The sequence below is a fragment of the Halichoerus grypus genome, chromosome 9 (genome assembly GCF_964656455.1).
Source record: "Halichoerus grypus chromosome 9, mHalGry1.hap1.1, whole genome shotgun sequence".
Classification (NCBI taxonomy): Eukaryota; Metazoa; Chordata; class Mammalia; order Carnivora; family Phocidae; genus Halichoerus; species Halichoerus grypus.
Window position 1 is genome coordinate 117,498,165 of NC_135720.1, and position 22,523 is coordinate 117,520,687.

General features: G+C 50.8%; 3 protein-coding genes across 5 annotated transcripts; 2 read left to right on the forward strand and 1 right to left on the reverse strand.

Moving 5' to 3' along the window:
• The first annotated feature begins 4,469 nt into the window (after positions 1 to 4,469).
• IER3 (immediate early response 3) lies at positions 4,470 to 5,786 on the forward strand. Its single transcript, XM_036120426.2, has 2 exons — positions 4,470 to 4,736; positions 4,832 to 5,786. Exons 1-2 carry the CDS (start codon positions 4,527 to 4,529, stop codon positions 5,090 to 5,092), a joined length of 471 nt encoding a protein of 156 aa, XP_035976319.1. The 5' UTR covers positions 4,470 to 4,526; the 3' UTR covers positions 5,093 to 5,786.
• Positions 5,787 to 6,178: 392 nt separating this feature from the next.
• On the forward strand, positions 6,179 to 16,650 carry FLOT1 (flotillin 1). Of its 3 annotated transcripts, none has more exons than XM_036120422.2 (13): positions 6,179 to 6,335; positions 6,666 to 6,722; positions 7,038 to 7,113; positions 7,201 to 7,291; positions 7,531 to 7,674; positions 7,811 to 7,930; positions 8,019 to 8,114; positions 8,339 to 8,491; positions 13,537 to 13,718; positions 13,901 to 13,946; positions 14,064 to 14,201; positions 14,454 to 14,618; positions 16,229 to 16,650. In XM_036120422.2, the coding sequence occupies exons 2-13, from the start codon at positions 6,680 to 6,682 to the stop codon at positions 16,256 to 16,258; spliced, it is 1,284 nt and encodes a 427-aa protein (XP_035976315.1). In that variant the 5' UTR covers positions 6,179 to 6,335; positions 6,666 to 6,679; the 3' UTR covers positions 16,259 to 16,650. The 3 variants fall into 3 exon arrangements, with proteins under 3 accessions (XP_035976315.1, XP_035976314.1, XP_077911722.1); XM_036120421.2 differs by having other exon boundaries at positions 6,181 to 6,335; positions 6,529 to 6,722; XM_078055596.1 differs by lacking the exons at positions 6,179 to 6,335; positions 7,201 to 7,291 and having other exon boundaries at positions 6,661 to 6,722.
• Positions 16,651 to 18,316: 1,666 nt separating this feature from the next.
• On the reverse strand, positions 18,317 to 22,007 carry TUBB (tubulin beta class I). Its single transcript, XM_036120419.2, has 4 exons — positions 21,762 to 22,007; positions 20,236 to 20,344; positions 19,851 to 19,961; positions 18,317 to 19,568 (listed from the first exon to the last, which is right to left on the reverse strand). Exons 1-4 carry the CDS (start codon positions 21,816 to 21,818, stop codon positions 18,511 to 18,513), a joined length of 1,335 nt encoding a protein of 444 aa, XP_035976312.1. The 5' UTR covers positions 21,819 to 22,007; the 3' UTR covers positions 18,317 to 18,510.
• Between the last annotated feature and the right edge of the window lie 516 nt (positions 22,008 to 22,523).

The window sequence follows — 22,523 nt, forward strand, 5'->3', positions numbered from 1 at the left end:
TGACTCCAGCCCTCTACCTGTTTCCCTTTTTCAAATGCTCCCACTTCTAAATATCTGTCTCCCTCCCATTACCATTGCCCCCATTCTAGACTTCGGTCAGCAATGTAGCAGAACTCTAGGTGGGCCGGCAGGCATGACTCACTCTCACGCCAGGGATTTACAGAGCGAGGGCCGGTGCTTTGCCATCCGTCACCTGCACAGTTATTCCCAATTTAATGGCAGATCCTCCTGAGCCACAATTGAACATCCAGCATCTCCTCTTCGGAGAGGAAGCATTTGGTGGGGGGTGGGGGGGGAGGGGGGAACCTCTGAAAGGACACACAGCTGGACAAACAGACACCTCTGAGGGTGAGGGGTAGCTCCTCAGAGGAGATGGATTTAAGAATATTTGTTAACCCCCTACTGGGTGAAAGGCCAAGTACTGGAGATACCACCAAGATACCACGAGAAAAAGAGCGGATGTGGTCCTGTATATTTATGGAGATTATATTCCAGTGGGGGGAGACAAACAACAAAAAGTAAACAAATACATAAAATGATTCCCCATGTAGCAAGTGTTGTAAGAAAATGAACAAGGGGCTAAGAAAGAGGTTGGTGGGAGGTCAAGATCACAGGTCAAATGAGGGAAAGGAAGGATCATAGAAATCTTGGGGAAGATGGAGAGGAAATGAGGAGCAGTGAGAGCAGTGAAATGGAAAGGGGCCAAGGGCCTGTTTCCCTAGGATTAGGGCAGTGAGAACTGGTCCAGCTGCCGGTCTCAGCCCCTGGCCCTTCCTGGCCTTAACTCATCCCCCAGCACTCACCCCCACACCCTTTCATTGGCTTAATGATTCACTCTCAACCTTTCCCTAGCTTCCTGTATGGTGGAGGGGGGGGCGGATGAGGCAGAGCCATGGGTCTCTGAGGGTGGAGGAACAGGGATGAGATTGGTTGAGAAGGAATGGCGAGCAGTCTGAGTTTTCTGGTTCTTCTCTGTCCCATTCTGGTCTTGCCACAAAGAAAGGTCTCTTTGTGCCAGGAGGACGGTAAAGATAACTAGGCCCAGCTGGAGGCCCAGATTCCAGATGTGGGAGGTAGTGGTGAAACAAGATCCTGACATCCCTCTTCATTTCCCCTCCCCTGCCAAATGCCCTAGAGAAATTTTCCATCATAAACAAGTTGTGCATTCCTGACCTTGGGTGCCCCCCACTCTGCCTCCCACCAAGCCATTTTCTTCCATCATCACTATCCCCCCCACACCCCCAATTTATATCTGTGTGAACATGTATGTGGGCCCATCCACATATGCAAGTAGTCTTGTATTCATGTTAATCACTGTGTAGTATGCAGGTTGCCTTGGAATAAGGGTGTAGGTCAGTGTGCAGGCTCACTGCTTGGGTGTAAAAACAATGATGATGGCAGGTGTGAAAGGCAGGTATGGGAAAGGGACGTGTCTCTGTAGAAGAGGTGTGTTTTATGCTGGTCAGGAAGAAGTATGTAACCCAGGAGTGTAGATAGCAGTCATGGGTATAAAACAAAGCGACATAGAGGCCCAGGAAGCAGTTGTATCTACAGCAACAATGTATCTACTGGAGCCCAAATGTGGGGATGTTCCTATTTGCATCCCACACGTCCTTGCTGGAGAAATGCCATTAGGTGTTCCTTGTTTGGTGTGTAAGAATTGTCCCAGCTGTTCTTAAGATGCTAAAAATTTGTATGTGGGGTTTGAAAGAGTGTATCTGTGTCTCAAAGCTTAGGGTGACCCAGCCAGGGTGTGAATACCATATGTGCATTTATGGTTCTGCATTTTCAGCTTTCATTTAACAAGACCGTTGAGCAACTGCTCCAGGTAAGGCACCGCGCTGGGTTTCATGCAGGGCACAGAGACACGGGTGACACAGCCTGTAACGGAAGAGATCGTACGTGTGCTCCGCGTGCACCAGGCATAATGTGATCTGGAGTAAAGACCGAGCCAGATGCCTGTCAAATCCCTGGAGTCAGCCTTGGTGCCTTCATGCTCTTGCTGTCGGCACCCCACCCTCCACGCCCCAGGTTCTAATGATTCCCATCTCATTGCTAACTCTCTGTGGTCTCATGCTAGGAATGTCTCTCACTGCCACCCCTCCTCTTGGTTCCCTCTTCCGTGGCCCATCTCAGGCCCTTGTTACCTTCCACCTGAACCCTTCCAATAGCCTCCTATCCCCTGCCTCAGTGTCTCCCCATCCAGGGCATACTTGTCATCCTACTTAGTTCCCAGCTTGAACTACCCTCCTTTTATATCCTTCCGTGACCCTCAGAATCCAGAATCTAGAGTCAAACTCGATCTCCTGGCCTGGAGCTTCAGCTAAGCTCTCCCCACTCTGCCCACCTCCTTTCCCAAATCATTATTTCCCACTACTCCTTTACAGGAAACTTACTGTAAGATTGTTTTTCTTGTGATTCCCCAAACACATCCTGTACTTTTCCAGCTCAAGGCCTTTGCTGATTCCATTCTCTTCCTCACAGTCATATTCCACATCTGACTCTGTGGTATCCCACCCTGTGAACCCACTGTTCAGTCATCTCAAATGCCACTCTTTCATGAAGCTTCTCCTGATTGATTAGCAGACGGGAACACTAGTTCCTTTGGGTCTCCCCTGTACACTTAGTGTTCAGTTTCCTTAAGACCCTCAAGAGAGGGACGCCTGGGTGGCTCAGTCGGTTAAGCGACTGCTGTCGGCTCAGGTCATGATCCTGGAGTCCCAGGATCGAGTCCCGCATCGGGCTCCCTGCTCAGTGGGGAGTCTGCTTCTTCCTCTGACCCTCCTCCCTCTCGTACACTCTCTCTCTCACTCTCTCTCTCTCTCAAATAAATAAAATCTTAAAAAAAAAAAAGACCCTCAAGAGAGTTCTCCTGGTCGGCGTCCCTCCCCACGCATAGGGTGAGGTGCCGGCTGAGTCTGGCTTGCCTCACTCAGCAGCCCATACACTGAAACCAACCTCAGTACTTTCAACAGGAGCTTTTTTTTTTTTTTAAGATTTTATTTATTTATTTGACAGAGACACGGCGAGAGAGGAAACACAGGTGGGGCGAGTGGGAGAGGGAGAAGCAGGCTCCCCGCCGAGCAGGGAGCCTGATGCGGGGCTCCATCCCAGGACCCTGGGATCATGACCTGAGCCGAAGGCAGACTCTTAATGACTGAGCCACCCAGGTGCCCCTCAAGAGGACCTTTAACAGGGTGCCTGGCACCAGTAAATGCTCAAAGGATGTTAAATTGTGTGTCCATGAGCAGCTGTCTCTAAGGCAGTTACGAAAATACACCAGTTCTCTTAAGTTATTACCACTACCACATTTGCATAATGTCTCACAGTTTAAAGTGGTCTTTACATAGATATTGTTATTTTTTCTATTACGACAAGGACAAATCTGGGTGGCTGCTAACCTCTTGCCTTTGCTTTGTGGCACCAGCCTTATGTGAGCTTTTCTGCACACATCTGCGTAGGTAGCTTTATTGTGTTGCCCCTGCGAAGTCTCTGCACTTTTGCTCTGTGTATGTGCATGGTAAAGGGGAGCAGGATAGGCCACCCCAAAATGTGCCACTTTGGCATGTGAATTATTTTGAGCTGAAGGCAATCAACACCCAGCAGACTCGGGGGGAAAAGCTTTTTACCTCTCCCTTAACTGCCTAGAAGAATTTAGATAGGGGCCTGAACCACAAAGACAGCTATTACCAGAGATAACTTTTTATCTAAAAGACTTACCTGCTAGGCAGGGCAAACATCTGACTCCCAAACATCTGCCGGTGAATTGCCCTCCTCCCTTTTGAAGCCCCAGGCCCCTGTTCCGTTCCTTAGCTCGAGATGGCATATAAACCTCAATTGCCTTTGAATCTCCTGGCTTCTTGGGCTCCTGAGGTACATAGTTAAATCTGTTTTTCTCCTGTTACTTACATCAATTTAATTATTAGACCAGCCCAAGAAGCTAGAAGGAAAGAAAGGACTATTTTTCTACCCCTACAATGTGGTGTGTGCTGAGACAGGCAACATCATGTCTGTGTGTACTAGTGTGTTCATTTCTCTGTCTTCTTGGCTATTTCTGTAATGACTTTCCTCTTGGCGAGCGTGTGTTTTCTATATGTAGCTACAAGTGTATGAATGTGCGTGTGTAACCGTAATTCCTTGACTCTGCTGGGTCACTATTGTCCCAGCATGGCCAGATTTGTCAGTCCTCCTGCCCCCCCAGAGATGGGGCCAGCGGCCCAACCACCTCCTAAGCTCTCTGCTGGCCGATCTCCAGCTACCACATGCCCTGACATGTGCCTGCAGCCCGGGATCTCACCCATCCCACTCACAACTCACACACTCACAACACACACTTCAGCGCTAGGTTGCACAGGCCAAGTCACCACCCCCTCTCTTTGCTTAACCGCCGGAATTTCCAGCTTGCTCCGGCCACCACTCCCAGCCGCGGGTGGAGTCGAGAAGGACCCGCCCAATTCTGGGGCGCACATAATTTGCTCGGCACCGCTGCCGGTCCGCAGTCGGCCTTCCGCTCCGCTCAGTGCGCAATGTGTCACTCTCGCAGCTCCCTCCCCACCATGACCGTCCTGCGGGCCCCGACCCCGGTCTCCTCCGCCAGCCCCGGACCCCGGCGGGGCTCTGGTCCGGAGATCTTCACCTTCGACCCACTCCCAGAGCCCGCGGTGGCCCCTGCCGCGCGCCCCAGCGCCTCCCGCGGGCATCGGAAGCGCAGCCGTAGGGTCCTCTACCCACGAATGGTGAGTGTCGTGGAAGTGGGCAGCCGGAGGGGCAGGGGGAACGGCCGGACGCCGGGGTCCTCAGCCAACCTGTCGCCTTTGTTGTCTCTCTTCAGGTCCGGCGCCAGCTGCCAGTCGAGGATCCGAACCCTGCCAAAAGGCTCCTTTTTCTCCTGCTCACCGTCATCTTCTGCCAGATCCTGATGGCTGAAGAGGGCGTGCCGGCACCGCTGGCCCCGGAGGACCCCCCCAGCGGCGCAGCCCCCGCGCCCACCCCGGCGCCCCCGGTCCTCGAGCCCCTTAATCTGACCTCTGAGCCCTCGGACTACGCTCTGGACCTCAGCACTTTCCTACAACAACACCCGGCCGCCTTCTAACCGGGACTCCCCACATCCCCCCACTCAAAAGAATCCGAAAAACCAAAGAAACACCAGGTGTACCTGGTGCGCGAGAGCGTATCCCAAACTGGGACTTCCGAGGCAACTTAAACTCAAAACACTGCAGCGGAGACGCCAGCCCAAGCCTGGGAGGAAACGAGCACCTACACTCCGCACCGACACTCCCGGGCTAGGCCGCGTGGGGAAGAGCGTCATTAATTTATTTCTTACTGATCCTAATTAATATTTATATGTATTTATGTATGTCCCCCTAGGTGATGGAGGGGTGTATGTAATATTTATTTTAACTTATGCAGGGGTGTGAGATGTGCCTCCCTGCTGAAAATGCACAACTCTTGGTATTTGTTGAGCTTTGTGGGAAAGGTGGAGGCTGGGCGCTTTGGTTCTTCAGAACGAATGGAAAGGTCCTGGATCTGGGAGAGCGCCCGGGCTGAGAATCAAGGATGGTGGTGGGTCGTAGTTTAGGGACTGGTATTCCGTCCTCCAGGATTTCAGCTCCTTGGATCTACTGCTTTGGCGGACCATTGGGGATAAGGTCCTTGGCCTTCGATCTTCTCGAAGTTGCCCCCAAGGGGTGGCTAGGGTGTCGAAGGTCGGTGGGCTGTCAGCGGGCGGCTGTGGGGTCGCCCGGTATGTTCTGTGAACACAAATAAAGTCGATTTATTGTCAGTCATCTGAGTGTACGAATCTTTGCTAGCGGCGATTCCCCACCCCTCCCCGCCTTCCGGCGCCAAGGCCAGGCAGGCGGAGCTGGGGCCACGTCCCCAGCAGGCGCTCCGCCCCAGGTGACCGGATGCAGTCTTTCGTTGCCCAGTGTGCGGTTTTCCCAGTTACCGCGGGGCAAATCAGAGATGGGGCAATCTCCCCGGCCGTGGGTTGCAGGCTCACGGAGGTCACGTCCCGCTTCCCGGGGCGGAGCTCCCGGCCGGGGAAGGCGGGCGGCGGGGCTGGCTGCTCGCCCAGCAAGCGGGCCAGGCGGGGTAGGCCCGGCCGGAGGCGGGCTGCGGCCGCGAGCGCGGCTTGCCGGGAAAGGGGCGGGGCGGAGGGTGGCCCGCCGCGGGGGGGCGGGGTCGCGTCTGCCGCAGCAACAGGGTGCGGCCGAGTGAGGGGCGCGAGCGTCGGCCGGGCTGGCTGGAAGGCTGTCCCCTCCACCCCCCCGACCGCTGCTCCGCTCCCAGACCCGCTGCGCGCCCCGACCGGGCCGCCGCCCGCGTGCGGGCAGGTAGGTGGGGAAGGGAGATGTAATCGGACTGCGGAGGAGCAGGGAGGGTGCCGCAAGGTCTGGGGGCCTCTAGGCGCGGGAGAGCTTTATCAGAGGAGCGAGAAACTCCTCACCGAAGGCGGGAGGGGGAAGGGAGTGGCCGTAAGCCGGCGGGAGGCGGAGGGAGCAGCTGGGGACCTGTGCGACTTAACAGGGAAATGCCTTAGCGGACCCACGGGTGCGGAAGGGACTGGGCCCTGGTGGCTGGAGATTGGACGAGACTGACGGGAAAGAGAGAACATTCACTCCTGTGGACCCCGCCCGCAAAGGCTTTCTCTCCCTTTCCTCCAGCTTCAACCTGAGCCATGTTTTTTACCTGTGGCCCAAATGAGGCCATGGTGGTCTCCGGTAAGTAATGTTCTCTTCTCAGCCAGTGCCCCCCAAACCCTTGTGGTCCGGCCTCTACCCCTTACCCTTCTCCCTACCAGCTCCCCAGGCCCGGGCCTTCTGTCCACCCCACCCACGCACACACGCACCCCACCTCCATGGCTGCAAGCCACCCACTTGTGATTCCCAGTGCTGCCCTTCCAAGGCCCAGACTGCCTCCCCTCCAGCTCCCAGATTTCCTTGTGGGGATTATCCCCCACCCCACTCCAGTTTTTCAGTCTTCCATATTCTAGCCCTGCCCCTGCCACTGCGGTTTACTGCCCCCGCACCTTGCAGGTTTCTGCCGAAGCCCCCCAGTCATGGTGGCTGGAGGACGTGTCTTTGTCCTGCCCTGCATCCAGCAAATCCAGAGGTAGGTAGAAAAAGAACCAGGGAAGGGGAACCCCAGTTTTCTCTCTTTTCTTTTTTTCTCACTGTCCACTCCTTCTTTTTCCCATAGGATCTCTCTCAACACACTGACCCTCAATGTCAAGAGTGAAAAGGTTTACACTCGCCATGGGGTCCCCATCTCAGTCACTGGCATTGCCCAGGTGAGGCTTTCAGAGCCTTTCCCCACCAGAGTCCATTCCCTCATCACCTTCTTTGTCCCCAGACATTACGAATTTTCTGACCATGGCCTTCCCAATCTCTGGCTGCAGAGAAATGTCTCTGCTAAGTCTCGCCTTCTCCAGGGACTCCCAGGGCACTTGACTCTTCCATTCTCTTCCTGCTTCCTACCTGGCTTCATGAGACCTTCACCACACTTTCCCTATCCCTACTCTGGTTACAGGTGAAAATCCAGGGGCAGAACAAGGAGATGTTGGCGGCTGCCTGCCAGATGTTTCTGGGAAAGACGGAGGCTGAGATTGCCCACATTGCACTGGAGACTCTGGAGGGCCACCAGAGGGCTATCATGGCTCACATGACTGTGGAGGTGGGCTTGAGGGCAGGGAAAGATCTGGAAGAGATGCCAGAGTGAGTGGCACCTAAGGACCCTGCTAGTCTCTGGGAGACAGTAGCCAGAGGACTGAGAGCTTAAGTTCCTACTTCCCACCGTTCTGTTACCCTAGGAAATCTATAAGGACAGGCAGAAATTCTCAGAGCAAGTTTTCAAAGTGGCCTCCTCAGACCTGGTCAACATGGGCATCAGTGTGGTTAGCTACACCCTGAAGGACATTCATGATGATCAGGTAAACTTAGGTAGCTGATCCTCTCCAGTTCCCTGCCCCCATCTCTTAAACCCTCCCGAGAATTCTGATTGCTGCTTCTCTCTCACAGGACTATTTGCACTCCTTAGGGAAGGCTAGAACAGCTCAAGTCCAAAAAGATGCTCGGATTGGGGAAGCAGAAGCCAAAAGAGACGCTGGGATCCGGGTGAGAGAGATTCCACTTGGGGGAATCACTTGGTCACCGTGGACTTCTTGGGCATGCAGCGGGAGAGGGGATGGAAGGGGCACAACTGAGTGAGGGCTTGTAGAGCCGGGTTGGCAGAGGAAATAGATGAGGCCACGTGCAGGGGAGCCTGGTGAGGAGCAGGCTCTCCCCCTGGGGCCTTCTTCTCCCTGCTCTAATTTCCTCCCTGATTTCTGTGTGGACAGGAAGCCAAAGCTAAGCAGGAAAAAGTGTCTGCTCAGTACCTGAGTGAGATCGAGATGGCCAAGGCGCAGAGAGACTATGAGCTAAAGAAGGCTGCATATGACATCGAGGTCAACACCCGCCGAGCGCAGGCTGACCTGGCCTATCAACTTCAGGTCAGAGCTCTCACACTGGGCAGTTAGTTCCTCTCAAGCCCTCCGTCTTAGGCCACCACATTTTCTCATATTCTAACTCTGATCCCTTTATTCTGGCTCTACATTTCTGACCCAACTCCTCCATATGAGGAAGATTTGAAAGACCTAAGCATTTCAGTTGAAAAGCAAAGTAAAGGCCAAGAAGGGATATGGTCAGTAGGATGGGATCATATGTTTGGGCAGATTGTCCGCTGGGTAAGGGCACCTGGATGAGTGGCTGAAGCAGAGCTAAGATCCAGCCCATGCTCCACACTCGCCATGCTGTGCGAGGGGGCACCTTTTTCTGATTTTCCATGGGCTCGTAGCAGCCCTGGTGATCCAAGAAGGGCATGGGGAAGGAAAACATGGACTTGGGCTTTGAATCCTGCAAAGTGAGATATGGGCAGCCCTTGATATTGCAAGGTGGCATGGTCAGTCCTCCTTGTTTGCAGATTCTGTATTTGAGAATTTGCCTACTCACTCAAATTTACTGGTAACCCCAGAAACAGTCCTTGTGGCACCTTTGTGACCATTTGCAGACATGCACAGAGCAATGAAAAATTTGAGTTGCCTGATGTGCATTTGAGGTTGAACAAGATGTTCTGCCTTCTTGTTTCAGCTCTAATGATATAAAGTGTCATTTTCACAGTATATTTACTGCTACATTTTTTGATTTTGCTGTTTAAGATGGCCCCCAAACCTACTGCTAAAGTGTTAAGTGTTCCTGAGTGCAAGGAGGTTATGATATGCCTTATAGAGAAATTACATGTGTTAGATAAGCTTCTTTCAGGCATGAGTTATAGTGCTGTGGGCAGCAACTTCACTGTTAATGAATCAACAGTGTATAGCACATAAGGTATCTTTAAACAGAAACACATATATAGCAAGGATATATACTGATCTGTCATGAACAGGGGCTCACAGGAACCTAACCGTATATTTCCCCTAATAACAAAATAAGTATTTGCTAATTCAGTATTCATGGCTACTTTATAGAACAGATCTACCATGAATAATGAGAATCAACTGTACTTTGAGACCTTTACCCAAAGGATAGCAATATTAGGAAATTTGTTTTTGCCAAGAGTTGGTATAGGCTTAAAGGATGATGAAGTACAAAACGGCTTTAGCTTATGATGTTAAGTTCCTGGTGGTTTGACAGGTAATTGAGTGTGGCATAGTACTTGGCTCCTCAGTGTGGTCTGCCTACCAGCAGCATCAGCATCACTGTGGAGCTTATTAGATACAAAATCTCCAGCTCCAGTCCTACTGACTGAATCAGAATCTGCATTGTTTTTTTTATTTTTTATTTATTTTTGTTTTTTTAAAGATTTTTTATTTATTCATTTGAGAGAGAGAGAGCAAGCAAGAGCATGAGCAGGGGGAAGGGGCAGAGGGAGAAGCAGGCTCCCCGCCCAGCAGGGAGCCCAATGTGGGACTCAATCCCGGGACCCTGGGATCATAACCTGAGCCGAAGGCAGACGCTTAACCGACTGAGCCACCCAGGCGCCCCTGCATTGATTTTTTTAAAGTAGGCTCCACGCCCGAACTGGGGCTTGAATGCATGACCGTGAGATCAAGAGTTGCATGCTCTACCGACTGAGCCAGCCAGGTGCCCCTAGAATCTGCATTTTAACAAAATCCCTAGGGGATTCATGTACACATTGGAGTTTGAGAAGCATTAACATAGTGGAAACCATTAACTTTTGCGTGGTCCTTAACCTAAATAGGCTTTCCTTATCTGTAAATCAAAGGATTGGGCTGGTTTGGGCTCTGTTCCAACTTTTATCAGTTCTTTATTTTGTGCCAGGCTTTGTGCTAGGTGCTTGGGGAAATAAGGATTCATTCAGCAAATACCTATTAAGTGCCTGCTATGTGCCAGACATTGTTCTGGAAGTGAGGATGTAAGTATGAATGAGACAGAAAGGATTCCTGCCCTTGTGGAGCGTATAACACAGGCAACAGCTAATAAGCAAGTAAATAACTCTCATAGGTTCTGACTATCTTGTTTAAATGCTATGAAGGAAATAGATAGAGTGATGAAAAAAACAGTGGAGAGGTACTATATTAGGTTGGGGGTGATCCAAAAAGCTTCAGTGAGGAAGTGATTTATGAGATAAACCTGAAGATGAGAAGGAGCCAGCAGTGTAAAGAGTTGTGGGCCAAGAGCATTCTAGGCTGTTCAGATAGAACTTTCTTTGATGATGGAAATGCTGTAAATCTGTGCTGTGATATTGAGTGCGTGAAATGTGGCTTGTGGAACTGTGGCTAGTGAAATGTGACTGAAGACAATTTTAAATTTTATTTAATTTTAATTAATTTTAGATATAAATAGCCATATGTGGTTAGGCAGAGGACCATCACATGCAAAGGCCCTGAGGTAGGAAAGAGCTTGGTGTGTCCCAAGAACAGAGAGGAGGGTTCTGATCTGGTGGGGCTGGTATGCTGTGAGTAAGATGGTGAGGCAGGCAGGGCCAGGTCACATAGGGTTCAGGTGGCCGTGTTGGAGACTTAGAAGAGAATTCAAAGCCCAGTGGAATGCTATTGGAGAACTTTAAGCAGGGAGGTGCCATGGTCTAATTTACATTTTTACAAGGATCATTCTGGCTGTTGTGTGGAGAATTGACTCTCAGAGGACAAGAGAGGAAGCAGGAAGATAAGTTGGAAGCTTTTTCAGAGATGATGGATTGAAAAAATACAGTTAATTGCACTCCCTCCAAAACCTCACTAAAAACACACACAGTGTGATGGAGAAGGAGAAAACAGATGGAGAGAATAGGATCAGAAGGAACAGAAAGCATAGTATCGTTTTGGAAGCCGGAAAGACATCGAAAGTAACTAAGCCAGTGGTACTTGATCAGTGGCTGGCACGATGTGACCATTGAATCTAAATGCTGACAGCCTCCCCTAACCCCGTTACCGCATTTGGCCCCCAGACACTCCCATCTTCCAAAGAAGTCATCAGAAGACTGTGCTGAGGAACATGACCAATCCAAAGGGAAAGACTTTAAGGATCCTGAATCATGGGTTCCTCAGCAGATGACCTGCCCAGATCACCCTGGAGTAAAGCTTAGAGTAAAGCTCAGAGTCAGCAAGCCTCAGCCACGTGCCCACAGTCACCCACACGCTCACAGTTTCCTTTCACTGTTTTAGACCTCCTTCACTGTGAGCAGCCAGCCAAGGATTACCTGATATATGAGGGAATCCTGCAGTGTTAAAGTCTGAGACTAAAACCACGAACAGCAAAACAGTTTGGAGGATACATACTATGAAGGGAGAAGAAAACTTAAAATTTTTTTTTAATATCCTCAGTGAAATAAGAGAAGAATTCACATCTAGAAAATCAGGGCATAGAACAGAAAACAAAAAAAGAGCTCTTAGAAATCAGTAGGATGGCAGAAATGAGGGGAAAAAAACACAGTGAAGAAATTCTAATGAATCTATGGATTTATTCATCTAATTCTAATAGATTTTAATTGTAATAAATTTATTAATCCTAACCTACAGATTTATTAATCTAATAAATCAACAGAATAAAGAAAATGGGAGGAAAATCACCAATGGAAAAAAATTTTTAATGTTTTATCTGTTCTGAAAGGTATGACTTTCTAGATTGAAATAGTCCACAAATGCACAATAAAACAACAATCCTGTGAAATTTCTTAACATGGAGAACAAAGAAAGGATCTAAAAGCTTCCAGAGAGAAAGAACAGGTCACAAAGGGTCAGGCATCAAAATGACTTCAGATTTCTCAAGAAGCTTGAAGACCATGGAGCAATAACTTCAAAATTCAGATAGAAAATGAATTCTAACATAGTAACCTGTACTCAATCTGTCATTCAAATAGAAAGAATAAAAATCTCAGAAAAGCAAGATCTCAAAAAACGTACTGCCCATGTACTTCTTCCAAGGAAGCTACTGAGGGTTATTTCATCAAAAGGTGGGCAGGAGGGGCTCCAACAGAGAGAGAGAGATCCTGCACACTGAGGGAGAGAGCAACTAGTCCAGTTCGGAACCGGTCTGAAATTTTAGGGTCAGAGATAGCACAGGGTGCCACATCCAGAAGCACCTTTCCTGTGGAGTGAACACATGGGTGCAGTAAAGGCAGGGGCATCATCTCTGCTCTTGATAAGACCCGCAGGGATGATGGTTCATGGCTGAGCCAGAGCAGCGGAGCAATAAAGAAGCATGTTCCTCTCTGGTACCTCTCCTCACCAAAATCTTGGCAAGAGCCTTCAGATCTCTGTACTCCACAGGAATAAGAAAATGAAATATGCCTAAATAGGAGGAATTCTATGTGTACTTGTTCTTGTCAACGTTTAGAATGTCCCTGGAAGAAGAATACAGAAGAAGCAGGTTATAATGGTTGCCTCTGAGGAAGGGAACAAGGTAGTTTGAGGAAATAAGTGGACACAAACCTTGCTTCTCACTGTTCATTTTTTTTTTCTTTGAATGTGTACCATTTACAAAAGATAAAAATGGAAAAGAGACATACACACCCCCCCACACACCACCAAACCAGTAGGAAGCTATTGCAGGGAGGGCTGGAGTTGATGGCGGCTTGCAGGAAGCTTACAGCAGCCCAGATGGAGAGAAGTGGATGGGTTGGAGTGAGGCTGGAGGTGGAAGACGGCCACCATGCATCAGAGCCCTCCAGGTGCTCATACTCTAGAGAGGGACACTGCGGAGAAATAGACTATTATGGGAGCTCAGCAGAGGGACACTTAGCCTGGCCTGAGGGAGAACAGGGACCGGATGCCAGCCCTATCCAGCTCTTGATGCCGAGGTTGCTTGGAAAACGTCCTACCCTCAGTGCTGCCTCTGAGGAGGATCAGGCCATCCCCCAACCCATGATTGGGATCCATATGGGAAATGGACTCCACTGGGCTGGCTGAGCCCACCAGGGACTGATTTCATGTACCTGCTCTATTTTTATATCTCACCCTGGAGCCCTGGCCCTGGCTTCTCTGCGTGGTGCCTGGGAGCTTGCTCTTCAGCTCTGATGTTGAGCATTGCTCCTACCCAGGTGGCCAAAACTAAGCAGCAGATCGAGGAGCAGCGGGTACAGGTGCAGGTGGTGGAGCGGGCCCAGCAGGTGGCAGTGCAGGAACAGGAGATCGCCCGACGAGAGAAGGAGCTGGAGGCCCGAGTTCGGAAGCCGGCGGAAGCTGAGCGCTACAAGCTGGAGCGCCTAGCTGAGGCAGAGAAGTAAATGCCCCCTCCCAGGCCCCTCCTAGTCCTTTACCACCTGCGTGCCCCCATATGAAGAGCTGAGGCCCTCCCTACCTGCACTCCTACGGAACGCGGGTTACAGAAGCCTGTGTCTCTCCAGCGGGGCCTGCCTCTCGCCTTTCCTCAGTGCCTCCCCCCACTTCCCTTTCTGTGCCCAGGTCCCAGCTGATTATGCAGGCTGAGGCAGAAGCTGAGTCTGTGAGGGTGAGTTAAGAGGTGGCTCTTGCTGGCCTGTGGAGTGAGTGGGGGTTGCTGTTTGAGCTGGGGTTACTTGTCCTTAACTACAGCCATCAGTACCACGGTTTCCTGTACCGTTCTCAGATGCGTGGGGAGGCCGAGGCCTTTGCCATAGGGGCTCGAGCCCGGGCTGAGGCCGAGCAGATGGCCAAGAAGGCAGAAGCATTCCAGCTGTACCAGGAGGCTGCTCAGCTGGACATGCTGCTGGAGAAGCTGCCCCAGGTCTGGAGGTTGTGTGGGCACCAGGAGAGGAACAGAACCAGGGATTGTAGGGTGGGGGGAAATGAGGGGCTTGGGGAGAACCAGGCTAGGGGACTCTAGATTAGGGGTGGGAATTATAAGCCAGTGACCGAAGTGAGGAAGAATGATCCTTAGAAAGTGAAGAAGATCAAGGATCTTGAAGCCCAGGGTAAGGCATTTTAGGAGGGGTGTGGTCAGACCACAGGTGCTGAGTGGGCATCTCTCACCTACCAGGTAGCAGAGGAGATCAGTGGTCCCTTGACCTCAGCCAATAAGATCACACTGGTGTCCAGTGGAGGTGGGACCATGGGGGCAGCCAAGGTGACCGGGGAAGTACTGGACATCCTGAGCCGCCTGCCAGAGAGCGTGGAGAGACTCACAGGCGTCAGCATCTCCCAGGTGAGGGTCTCTAGGGTGGGAGCTGTGGATTTTCTGTGAGTTTCTGGGTTCCTGGGGCATGTGATGCAGCAGGCCTAGTACTAGACCAGCACCAAGGAGGCTCGGGAGCCACCGACATTTTTGCTTTCTATATGCTAGACACAGTGCTAAGCTTCTTCTTCTTTTTTTTTTTTTAAAGATTTTATTTATTTACTGCAGAGAGAGAGAGAAAGCATGAGTGGGGGTGGGGGAGAGGGCGAAACAGACTCCCCGCTGAGCAGAGAACCTGATGCCAGGACCCTGGGATCATGACCTGAGCCTAAGACAGACACTTAACCAACTGAGCCACTCGGGCGCCCCCACAGTGCTAAGCTTCTACATAAATGGTTGCTTGGTTTTTTAAATCAAACCATCCTTTGGGTGTATGGTATTTTACAAAGTAAAGAAACAACTTGCAATATGTTAAGGAACTGTGCCCCTGTCATACAGCTAGCTGGTAAAGCTAGATTTCAAAAACCCAGGCTGACTGTCTTCTAGAGCCTTGTGGTCACCCCACCAGTACAAGGAACTGGTTGCAGCCTGTTGACAATTGATTCCAAGGCATATCATGGCTTTTCTTGGTGCCTGTCTATTCACCTATAGATTATGATAGAGGTCAGAGAGCCGGCTCTGGAACCATACTGTTGTGGTGTGAATCCTGGCTCCAGTGCATGCTAGCTGTGACCTTAGACAAGTTAGCTATTTCTCTGTACCTCTTTCCTCATCTTAAAATCGGGTTAATAATAGCATCTACTCTATTGAATTGTTAAGGGGATTAAATGAGTAAATATTTTCAGTGTTTAGGACAGCGCTTGGCACATACTATATATGAGTGTGCTTAAAAAGTGATATAGGGGCGCCTGGGTGGCTCAGTTGGTTAAGCGTCCAACTCTTGGTTATGGCTCAGGTCGTGATCTTAGGGTCCTGGGATAGGCCTGCGTTGGGCTCTACACTCAGTGCAGGGTCTGCTTGTCCCTCTCCCTCCCCCTGTGCTCTTCCCCCTGCTTGTGCACATTCTCTCTCTCTCTCTCTCTCTCAAAGTACCTTTAAAAAAAAAATTACAGGGGCGCCTGGGTGACTCGGACGGTTGAGCGTCTGCCTTTGGCTCAGGTCATGATCCCAGGGTCCTGGGATCGAGCCCCACATCGGGCTCCCTGCTCAGCGGGAGGCCTGCTTCTCCCTCTCCCTCTGCCTGCTGCTTCCCCTGTTTGTGCACTCTCTGTGTCAAAAATAAATAAAATCTTAAAAAAAAAAATTATATATATATAAGTGAAAGCAGTAGACCATACCAGTGACCTTCAAGCTGGGTTCCTTGGATCCTTCTTGAGGCCGGCATTGAAAGCACTGAAAGATTAGGAGCTAAGGAGGGTCTGTGCAAGCAGGGCTCTAGCCCCCTCCACTCCTTTTCAGTGATTGTTGCTGTATAATGGTCCTAATTACTGCTTGACAAGAGGGTAGGGTAGGGCGGCAGAAAAAAACATCTTAGAAGACTTCTGGAAATGTGTGTCGTCCCTGCGGCCCTCATCCAAATGGGGATCTGGGAGAACAGGGTACAGGGTTCCCAAGTGTCATCCCTTTTGTCTTTTTACCAGGTTAACCACAAGCCTTTGCGAACAGCTTGAGCCAACCGTTGCCAATGCCTAGCCTCATGGTTGCCACAATGGTCCCCATACTGCATGCAGAGCTGGCTTCCCTGAGCATGCCCTTGACAGTGGGGTTTCACCCCTCATCTCCTTGCCAAATAGCCTTGTGGCTTGCCTTGGAGGGGAAGGGTTACTCTTCCCAACCCCACACTGCCAAGACTACCAGTCCCCCAGGGGTTCCATGCCAGCCTTCTGATTATCCTACTCACCCCCAATTTAACTTCCTAATTAGACTGTGTGTACCTATGGTCTGGAATTTTCCTGACCAAAACTGAGGGATGGCCTGGAGGTTCTCAACTTTGTCAAATCAACTGCTGTTAAAAGGTAGTAATGCTGATTAACTTAATAAAGCAGAACTCATTCAAAATGAACGCTGGAATGTAGCTTATTCCCTTCAATAGACTTTTTAGAATGGGAGAAGTTACCTTGTACACTGTTAAAATTGTACAACTTTTTTTCTGCAAAATTTGGTTTTAGGCAGAAAAAGCATACTGAAATGGAAGAAGTGGTGAGACTTGAACTAGTCCCCAGAATTACTGAAAATAGGGCCAAGGAAAATTATAGACTTAAATTTCCAGGGTAGCTCTGAGACTTACTTTGTGTACTTAGAAGCATGTTGTATTAGGTGGAAGTGTTACTTTAGAATGGGACCGTTACCTGATATCCCCCACTGGTTATCTTTCCTTTATGTTAATGAGAAAATCCCAAAGGGTAAGAGAAAACAGCAAGATACAATAACCCAAATGAACCCTGGATGTGCTATACACTGGAAGTGGGGCAGTAATAGCTTTCAGCTCTGCACTTACAAGATTCTCCTGGAGTACTGTTAAAATAGATTGCTAGTTAACTGGTTTCTGGCTCAGTACTTCTGGGTAGGCCTGAAGATCTCCATTTCTCCAAGTTCCAAGAGGATGTCGATGGTCTGGGAACCACTTATGCCCTATTTTAACATTCATCTCAATTCCTGCTTCTGTCCATTGACCCAGTATCTGAGCCTGTGCCTATCCCGGTTATTGAGGCTGTTAGTGAAGGTGGTGGGGTGGTTTGGGTACCGGGGTTAAGATAGGAGGGTCAATTAAGTGTAAGGATAATCTCAGTTTATGGAGAGCTAAGTTTATGTGTAGCTGAACGTGAGCCTCATGTACCACTGGTAGGCTTTCCCTAAATGAGCACACATCTCACAACTTTTTTTCAGTTGTCATTTATTTTTGGCTCTTGGGGCAATGTTATCTTTTCAATATGAAAAAAAGCAAGTTCAACACAAAATAGAAATTTGAAGTGTAGGACAGGATGAAGCCAAGGGCGGGGGGAGGGAATAGCAAAAGGAAGAAATGAGATGTTGCCCAAGATGGAGGGTCTCCTTGTCCCCTCTCTGGAAAAATGATTCAGAAGATTTAGGTGGCAATACACACCTTTCCATATATACACAGCAGAGCTGGGTGTTTGCTAAGAAAAGGTGGGGAGGGGGAAGGCCTTTCTGGAGGCTAGTCCCTCTTCCCCCTCTTGGCCCCCTTCTCCAACCAGGGTAAAAGGAAGGAATCCAACATGAAGGAGGTTATATAGGAGAGGGAGGATCCTGTTTAACAGAGTGGGGCAGACCCCTGCGAAAAAAACAGCTCAGGACAGAGCTTGGAAGAAGACAAAAAATAGAGATAATACTGTCAACACCTCTCCTGAAGCTGAGAGGAGCAGGGAAATTCCTGGAAATTAGGACTCAATAGCCTGAATATCCCTCTCCAAAACTGCTCTAGAATAGAAAACCCTACCCCTTCCTTATAGGTACACCTCTACTGCTATGAGGTAACTTGGTTTCCTTTCCCCTGGGCTACCACATGGGCTTAGGATGGTGGCCATCTACTGGGTTTTCAGCACATGGTTCTAAATGGGATCTGATGAGACCCAGCTTCTTGGAGAATTACCTTAAAAAACAAAGGGAAATATCAACTGGACAGATGGGAGAAGTGGACACCAAAAGGAAATACAGGGCTACCCAGAATGGCAGAAATCTAGGTTTCCCAGAGTGGAAGAGAGGAGACATTCAACAAACAACAAATATTTATTGAGCGCCTATTATGTGCCAGGCACTGTTCTAGGATCCCCCCTCCAAAAAAGGAAAACAAAACAAAATAAAATGAGACAGAGGCAGAAAATGCAATTCTGAGGGAGAGGACAGGGGCAGCTGAGGAAGAAGGCTGAGGGAATGGAGAAGCCTGAGGTGATGGTGCTCTGCCTTAGGCCTCCTCTTCAGCCTCCTCACCGAAATCCTCCTCTTCTTCTGCGGTGGCATCCTGGTACTGCTGGTACTCGGAGACCAGGTCGTTCATGTTGCTCTCAGCTTCAGTGAACTCCATCTCGTCCATGCCCTCACCTGTGTACCAGTGGAGGAAGGCCTTGCGCCGGAACATGGCCGTGAACTGCTCTGAGATGCGCTTGAAGAGCTCCTGGATGGCCGTGCTGTTGCCGATGAAGGTGACTGCCATCTTGAGGCCACGAGGTGGGATATCGCAGACTGCTGTCTTGACGTTGTTGGGGATCCATTCCACGAAGTAGCTGCTATTCTTGTTTTGCACGTTGAGCATCTGCTCATCTACCTCCTTCATGGACATCCGCCCACGGAAGACAGCGGCCACGGTGAGGTAACGGCCATGGCGGGGGTCACAGGCGGCCATCATGTTCTTGGCATCAAAGACCTGCTGGGTGAGCTCAGGCACAGTGAGGGCCCGATACTGCTGGCTGCCGCGGCTGGTCAGAGGTGCGAAGCCGGGCATGAAGAAGTGGAGACGTGGGAAGGGCACCATGTTGACGGCTAGCTTGCGGAGGTCAGCATTGAGTTGACCAGGGAAGCGGAGGCAGGTGGTGACACCGCTCATGGTGGCTGAGACGAGGTGGTTCAGATCCCCGTAGGTTGGCGTGGTCAGCTTGAGAGTGCGGAAGCAGATGTCATACAGGGCCTCATTGTCAATGCAGTAGGTCTCATCCGTATTCTCTACCAGCTGATGGACGGAGAGGGTGGCGTTGTAGGGCTCGACCACCGTGTCAGACACTTTGGGTGAGGGTACCACACTGAAGGTGTTCATGATGCGGTCAGGATACTCTTCACGGATCTTGCTGATGAGCAAGGTGCCCATTCCAGAGCCTGTGCCCCCACCCAGCGAGTGGGTCAGCTGGAAGCCCTGCAGGCAGTCACAGCTCTCAGCCTCCTTCCTCACCACATCCAGGACTGAGTCAACCAGCTCAGCCCCCTCTGTATAGTGGCCCTTGGCCCAGTTGTTGCCTGCCCCGGACTGACCTGGAATGGGGTCGGGAGGCAAGCCTGATTAGTAAAGCATGGAAAATAAAGGACCAAATTTCCACCTTTCAACTTTTGGAATAATGTACACAAATGTGCCTTCTTTCTCACTCACCTGTGATACATCCCTCCCCCATTATTTACCATCTAAGGCAGTCCCTACCAACACCCTGCATTAGAGATTTCAGAATACAGCCCTGGATAAGCACTCCAGGATAACAATAATCTCCTTGCTGTCTCCTTTACCCAAATACATTTAACAACACATTGTATATAACTCACCGAAAACAAAGTTGTCTGGTCTGAATATCTGCCCAAAAGGACCTGAGCGAACAGAGTCCATGGTCCCGGGTTCTAGATCCACCAAGATAGCACGAGGAACATATTTGCCACCTATATGGAATAAAGTAGAGTACAAATTGGCAAAAGAGATCAATTGGGGCTGGGAGACAGCCAGGGACCCTAACTTGTGATTCCAAGTGCGGCCACCAGGGGGCAGAAGAGCCAATCTTCTGCCCCACGGTGGGCAATCAAATTAAGGCCTCCTTAAAAAAAGAAAGGACAAATCCATCCAAAGGTGGTAAGAGGTACTCTAGGGCTGGAAAAGAGACCCTAGAGAAGCGGGAGAGGAGATGGGACCCAAGCTTCCCCGGGCTCTCAACCTCACCTGTAGCTTCATTGTAGTACACGGAGATGCGATCCAGCTGCAGGTCGCTGTCCCCGTGGTAGGTTCCGGTGGGGTCGATGCCGTGCTCATCACTGATTACCTCCCAGAACTGCGGAGGGAAAGCAATGAGACTTCCACAGCTCTGGTCCCGGCCAATTATGCCCACCCGACCTACACATTTTAATCCCAGACACACCCGTGGTGAGCCTGGTTCTAGGGCCTGGCATTCCCTGTCTGCCTGCCACACCCTTCTACTAGACACCCGCAACCCCAGGGAAGCCGAAGCTTTCACTGCTTGGAATGCGAGACGAGGTGCAGCTGAGGAGGCCCGGCGATCGCAGAAAATTGTGGGGTGGGAGTGTGAGGAGAGGGGGAGAGAGGCGGCCGACCACACGGGACGAGCACACCTTCCCGCCGAGCACAATGGGCCGGGGTGCGAGAGACCAGATGCTGCCGCAATCGCCCACCCCCCACCCCGCCCTCCACGTGACTGCGGCGCCCGCGCCCGCCGTGCCACTGACAAAGGGAGGCGTCGCGCGTGGGCGGGGGCGGGGCCTGAATTCGGCCCGCGAGAGGCGGGGCTCGGCTTGGGCTAGGGCGCCCCCAGCCGGCCGGCAGGGCCGCATTGTCCCGGCGCGCCAGGGGCGCCCGGGCCCCGCCCTTCTGCTACAACGTAGCAGCAGCACTTCCTCCCTGCCCTTCCCCCGCTACACTGTAACCGCGCGCAAAAAAAAAAAAAAAAAAAAAAAACCACACCAAAAAAACCCACCCCTTGCCTTGGCCTCGGAATTTTCTTCCTTTGCTAGCTTTTTACCCCTTGCTTTAAATAAGGATTCTCTTCCTTTCTCCCACCGTTTAGTCCTGAGGGACCCTTTAAAGAAAAGGACCCTCCTGCCCTCTTTCTCCATACTGGTTCACGCCCTAAAAGGGTCTCTTTACGGGAGATGAAAGGAAATAAAATTAATCCAGCCCCTTTTAGTTTTCCATCCACAAAGAACTACGGGACCGCCCCTCGGGAGTCGCGGGCGCGCGAGATGCCTATCTTTTGGAAGGGGACCGCGCAGCGCAGCCCACCCTGGCGCACCGCGTCCCCCACCCCACCGTGGGATCCGGGCTCCCTTCAGCCGCCGCCCAGCCTCCCCCCTCCGGCGAAGTCCAGCCAAGGGGGATGCACATGGGGGAAACCTCGCCTCGCTTTGTCTCGGACCGTTTCCGCATCTCCCTCCCTCCCCGGTCCTCGGACCGTTAGAACACTTTCAAGTAAAATCTTAACAGAACCACGGTCTTCCCACCGCCAAACCCGAAAGGTCCTTAACAGCTTCCCCAAAATGAGCCAGCCAAGACTAATTCCCCCATTTTTCAAAAACAAATTCTAGCTACAAACGTCTATTATGTATGGAAAACTTTTGAGGGGCAAAGCTTGACTATGGATGGTATGCAAATATATATCACAACTATTCATCATTTATCTGGATTTTTTTTCTTTTCAAAAGAAATATAGTTAAAAGAAGAGGTAAAATCCTTACCTTGGCACCGATCTGGTTGCCACACTGACCGGCCTGGATGTGCACGATTTCCCTCATTGTTAAAATTTATTTTTAATTCTTTTGCTCGCCTCAAGGTGTGTACGGGGCAAGAAAATGATATGGAATTTTTTTTTCTATACTGCTAATCGCAGGCTGGAAGGATGGGACGTGTCCCACAGGCTGGAGCAGCGAGGTCCGAACGCAGAGGAAGGAAGGTTCTGAGAGGGAGAAAAGAGAGGGGAGGGCGAAGGAGGGAAGGCGGGCAGGGCGGGGCGCGCGTGCGCCTAGGCTGGGAGGCGGGAGAACGCGCCCCGCGCCGCGGTCGGGAGACAAAGCCTTATCGAGGCTGGACCTGATTAGTCGATGCCAGTCACGTCTGAGACGTCCATTGGTCTCTGCTCGGATGGACGAATGCAGGCCTCACTGGGAATTGTAGTCCTCCATTGTTGTCCACGCTGCAAAATGAAGGGAGGGATGGGTGGATACTGGATTTTTGGTTTGGGGGTTTTTTTAGTTTATGAAAAATGACCTTGCGCAAGTTTTCTTTCCCCTATGCCTGAGTGTTTTGTACTAAAAGGGAGTAGTTTTCGGGGATACAAGAATTGGGAACCCTACGGTGCCAGGCGTTGGAAGGTGGAGTGGGCACGCCCTGAACGCTCCCTGCTGCGGTAGCTCTTGGGAAGAGAGGGCTGCTTAGTTCAGCGAAAACTGGGGAGAAATGCAGCACCCTGTTCTGCTATCTAACAGCTGGTCCTTTGGTGA

Excerpts from the sequence above, each read along its gene's own strand:
- IER3 (XM_036120426.2), top strand. The coding sequence starts at position 4,527 with ATGTGTCACTCTCGCAGCTCCCTCCCCACCATGACCGTCCTGCGGGCC. Across the intron at positions 4,737-4,831 it reads GGGTCCTCTACCCACGAATG|GTCCGGCGCCAGCTGCCAGT; the intron begins GTGAGTGTCGTG and ends GTCTCTCTTCAG.
- FLOT1 (XM_036120422.2), top strand. The coding sequence starts at position 6,680 with ATGTTTTTTACCTGTGGCCCAAATGAGGCCATGGTGGTCTCCG. Across the intron at positions 7,675-7,810 it reads TGGCTCACATGACTGTGGAG|GAAATCTATAAGGACAGGCA; the intron begins GTGGGCTTGAGG and ends CTGTTACCCTAG. Across the intron at positions 8,115-8,338 it reads AAAGAGACGCTGGGATCCGG|GAAGCCAAAGCTAAGCAGGA; the intron begins GTGAGAGAGATT and ends CTGTGTGGACAG.
- TUBB (XM_036120419.2), bottom strand. The coding sequence starts at position 21,818 with ATGAGGGAAATCGTGCACATCCAGGCCGGTCAGTGTGGCAACCAGATC. Across the intron at positions 19,962-20,235 it reads GTACTACAATGAAGCTACAG|GTGGCAAATATGTTCCTCGT; the intron begins GTGAGGTTGAGA and ends TATTCCATATAG. Across the intron at positions 19,569-19,850 it reads ACCAGACAACTTTGTTTTCG|GTCAGTCCGGGGCAGGCAAC; the intron begins GTGAGTTATATA and ends ACCCCATTCCAG.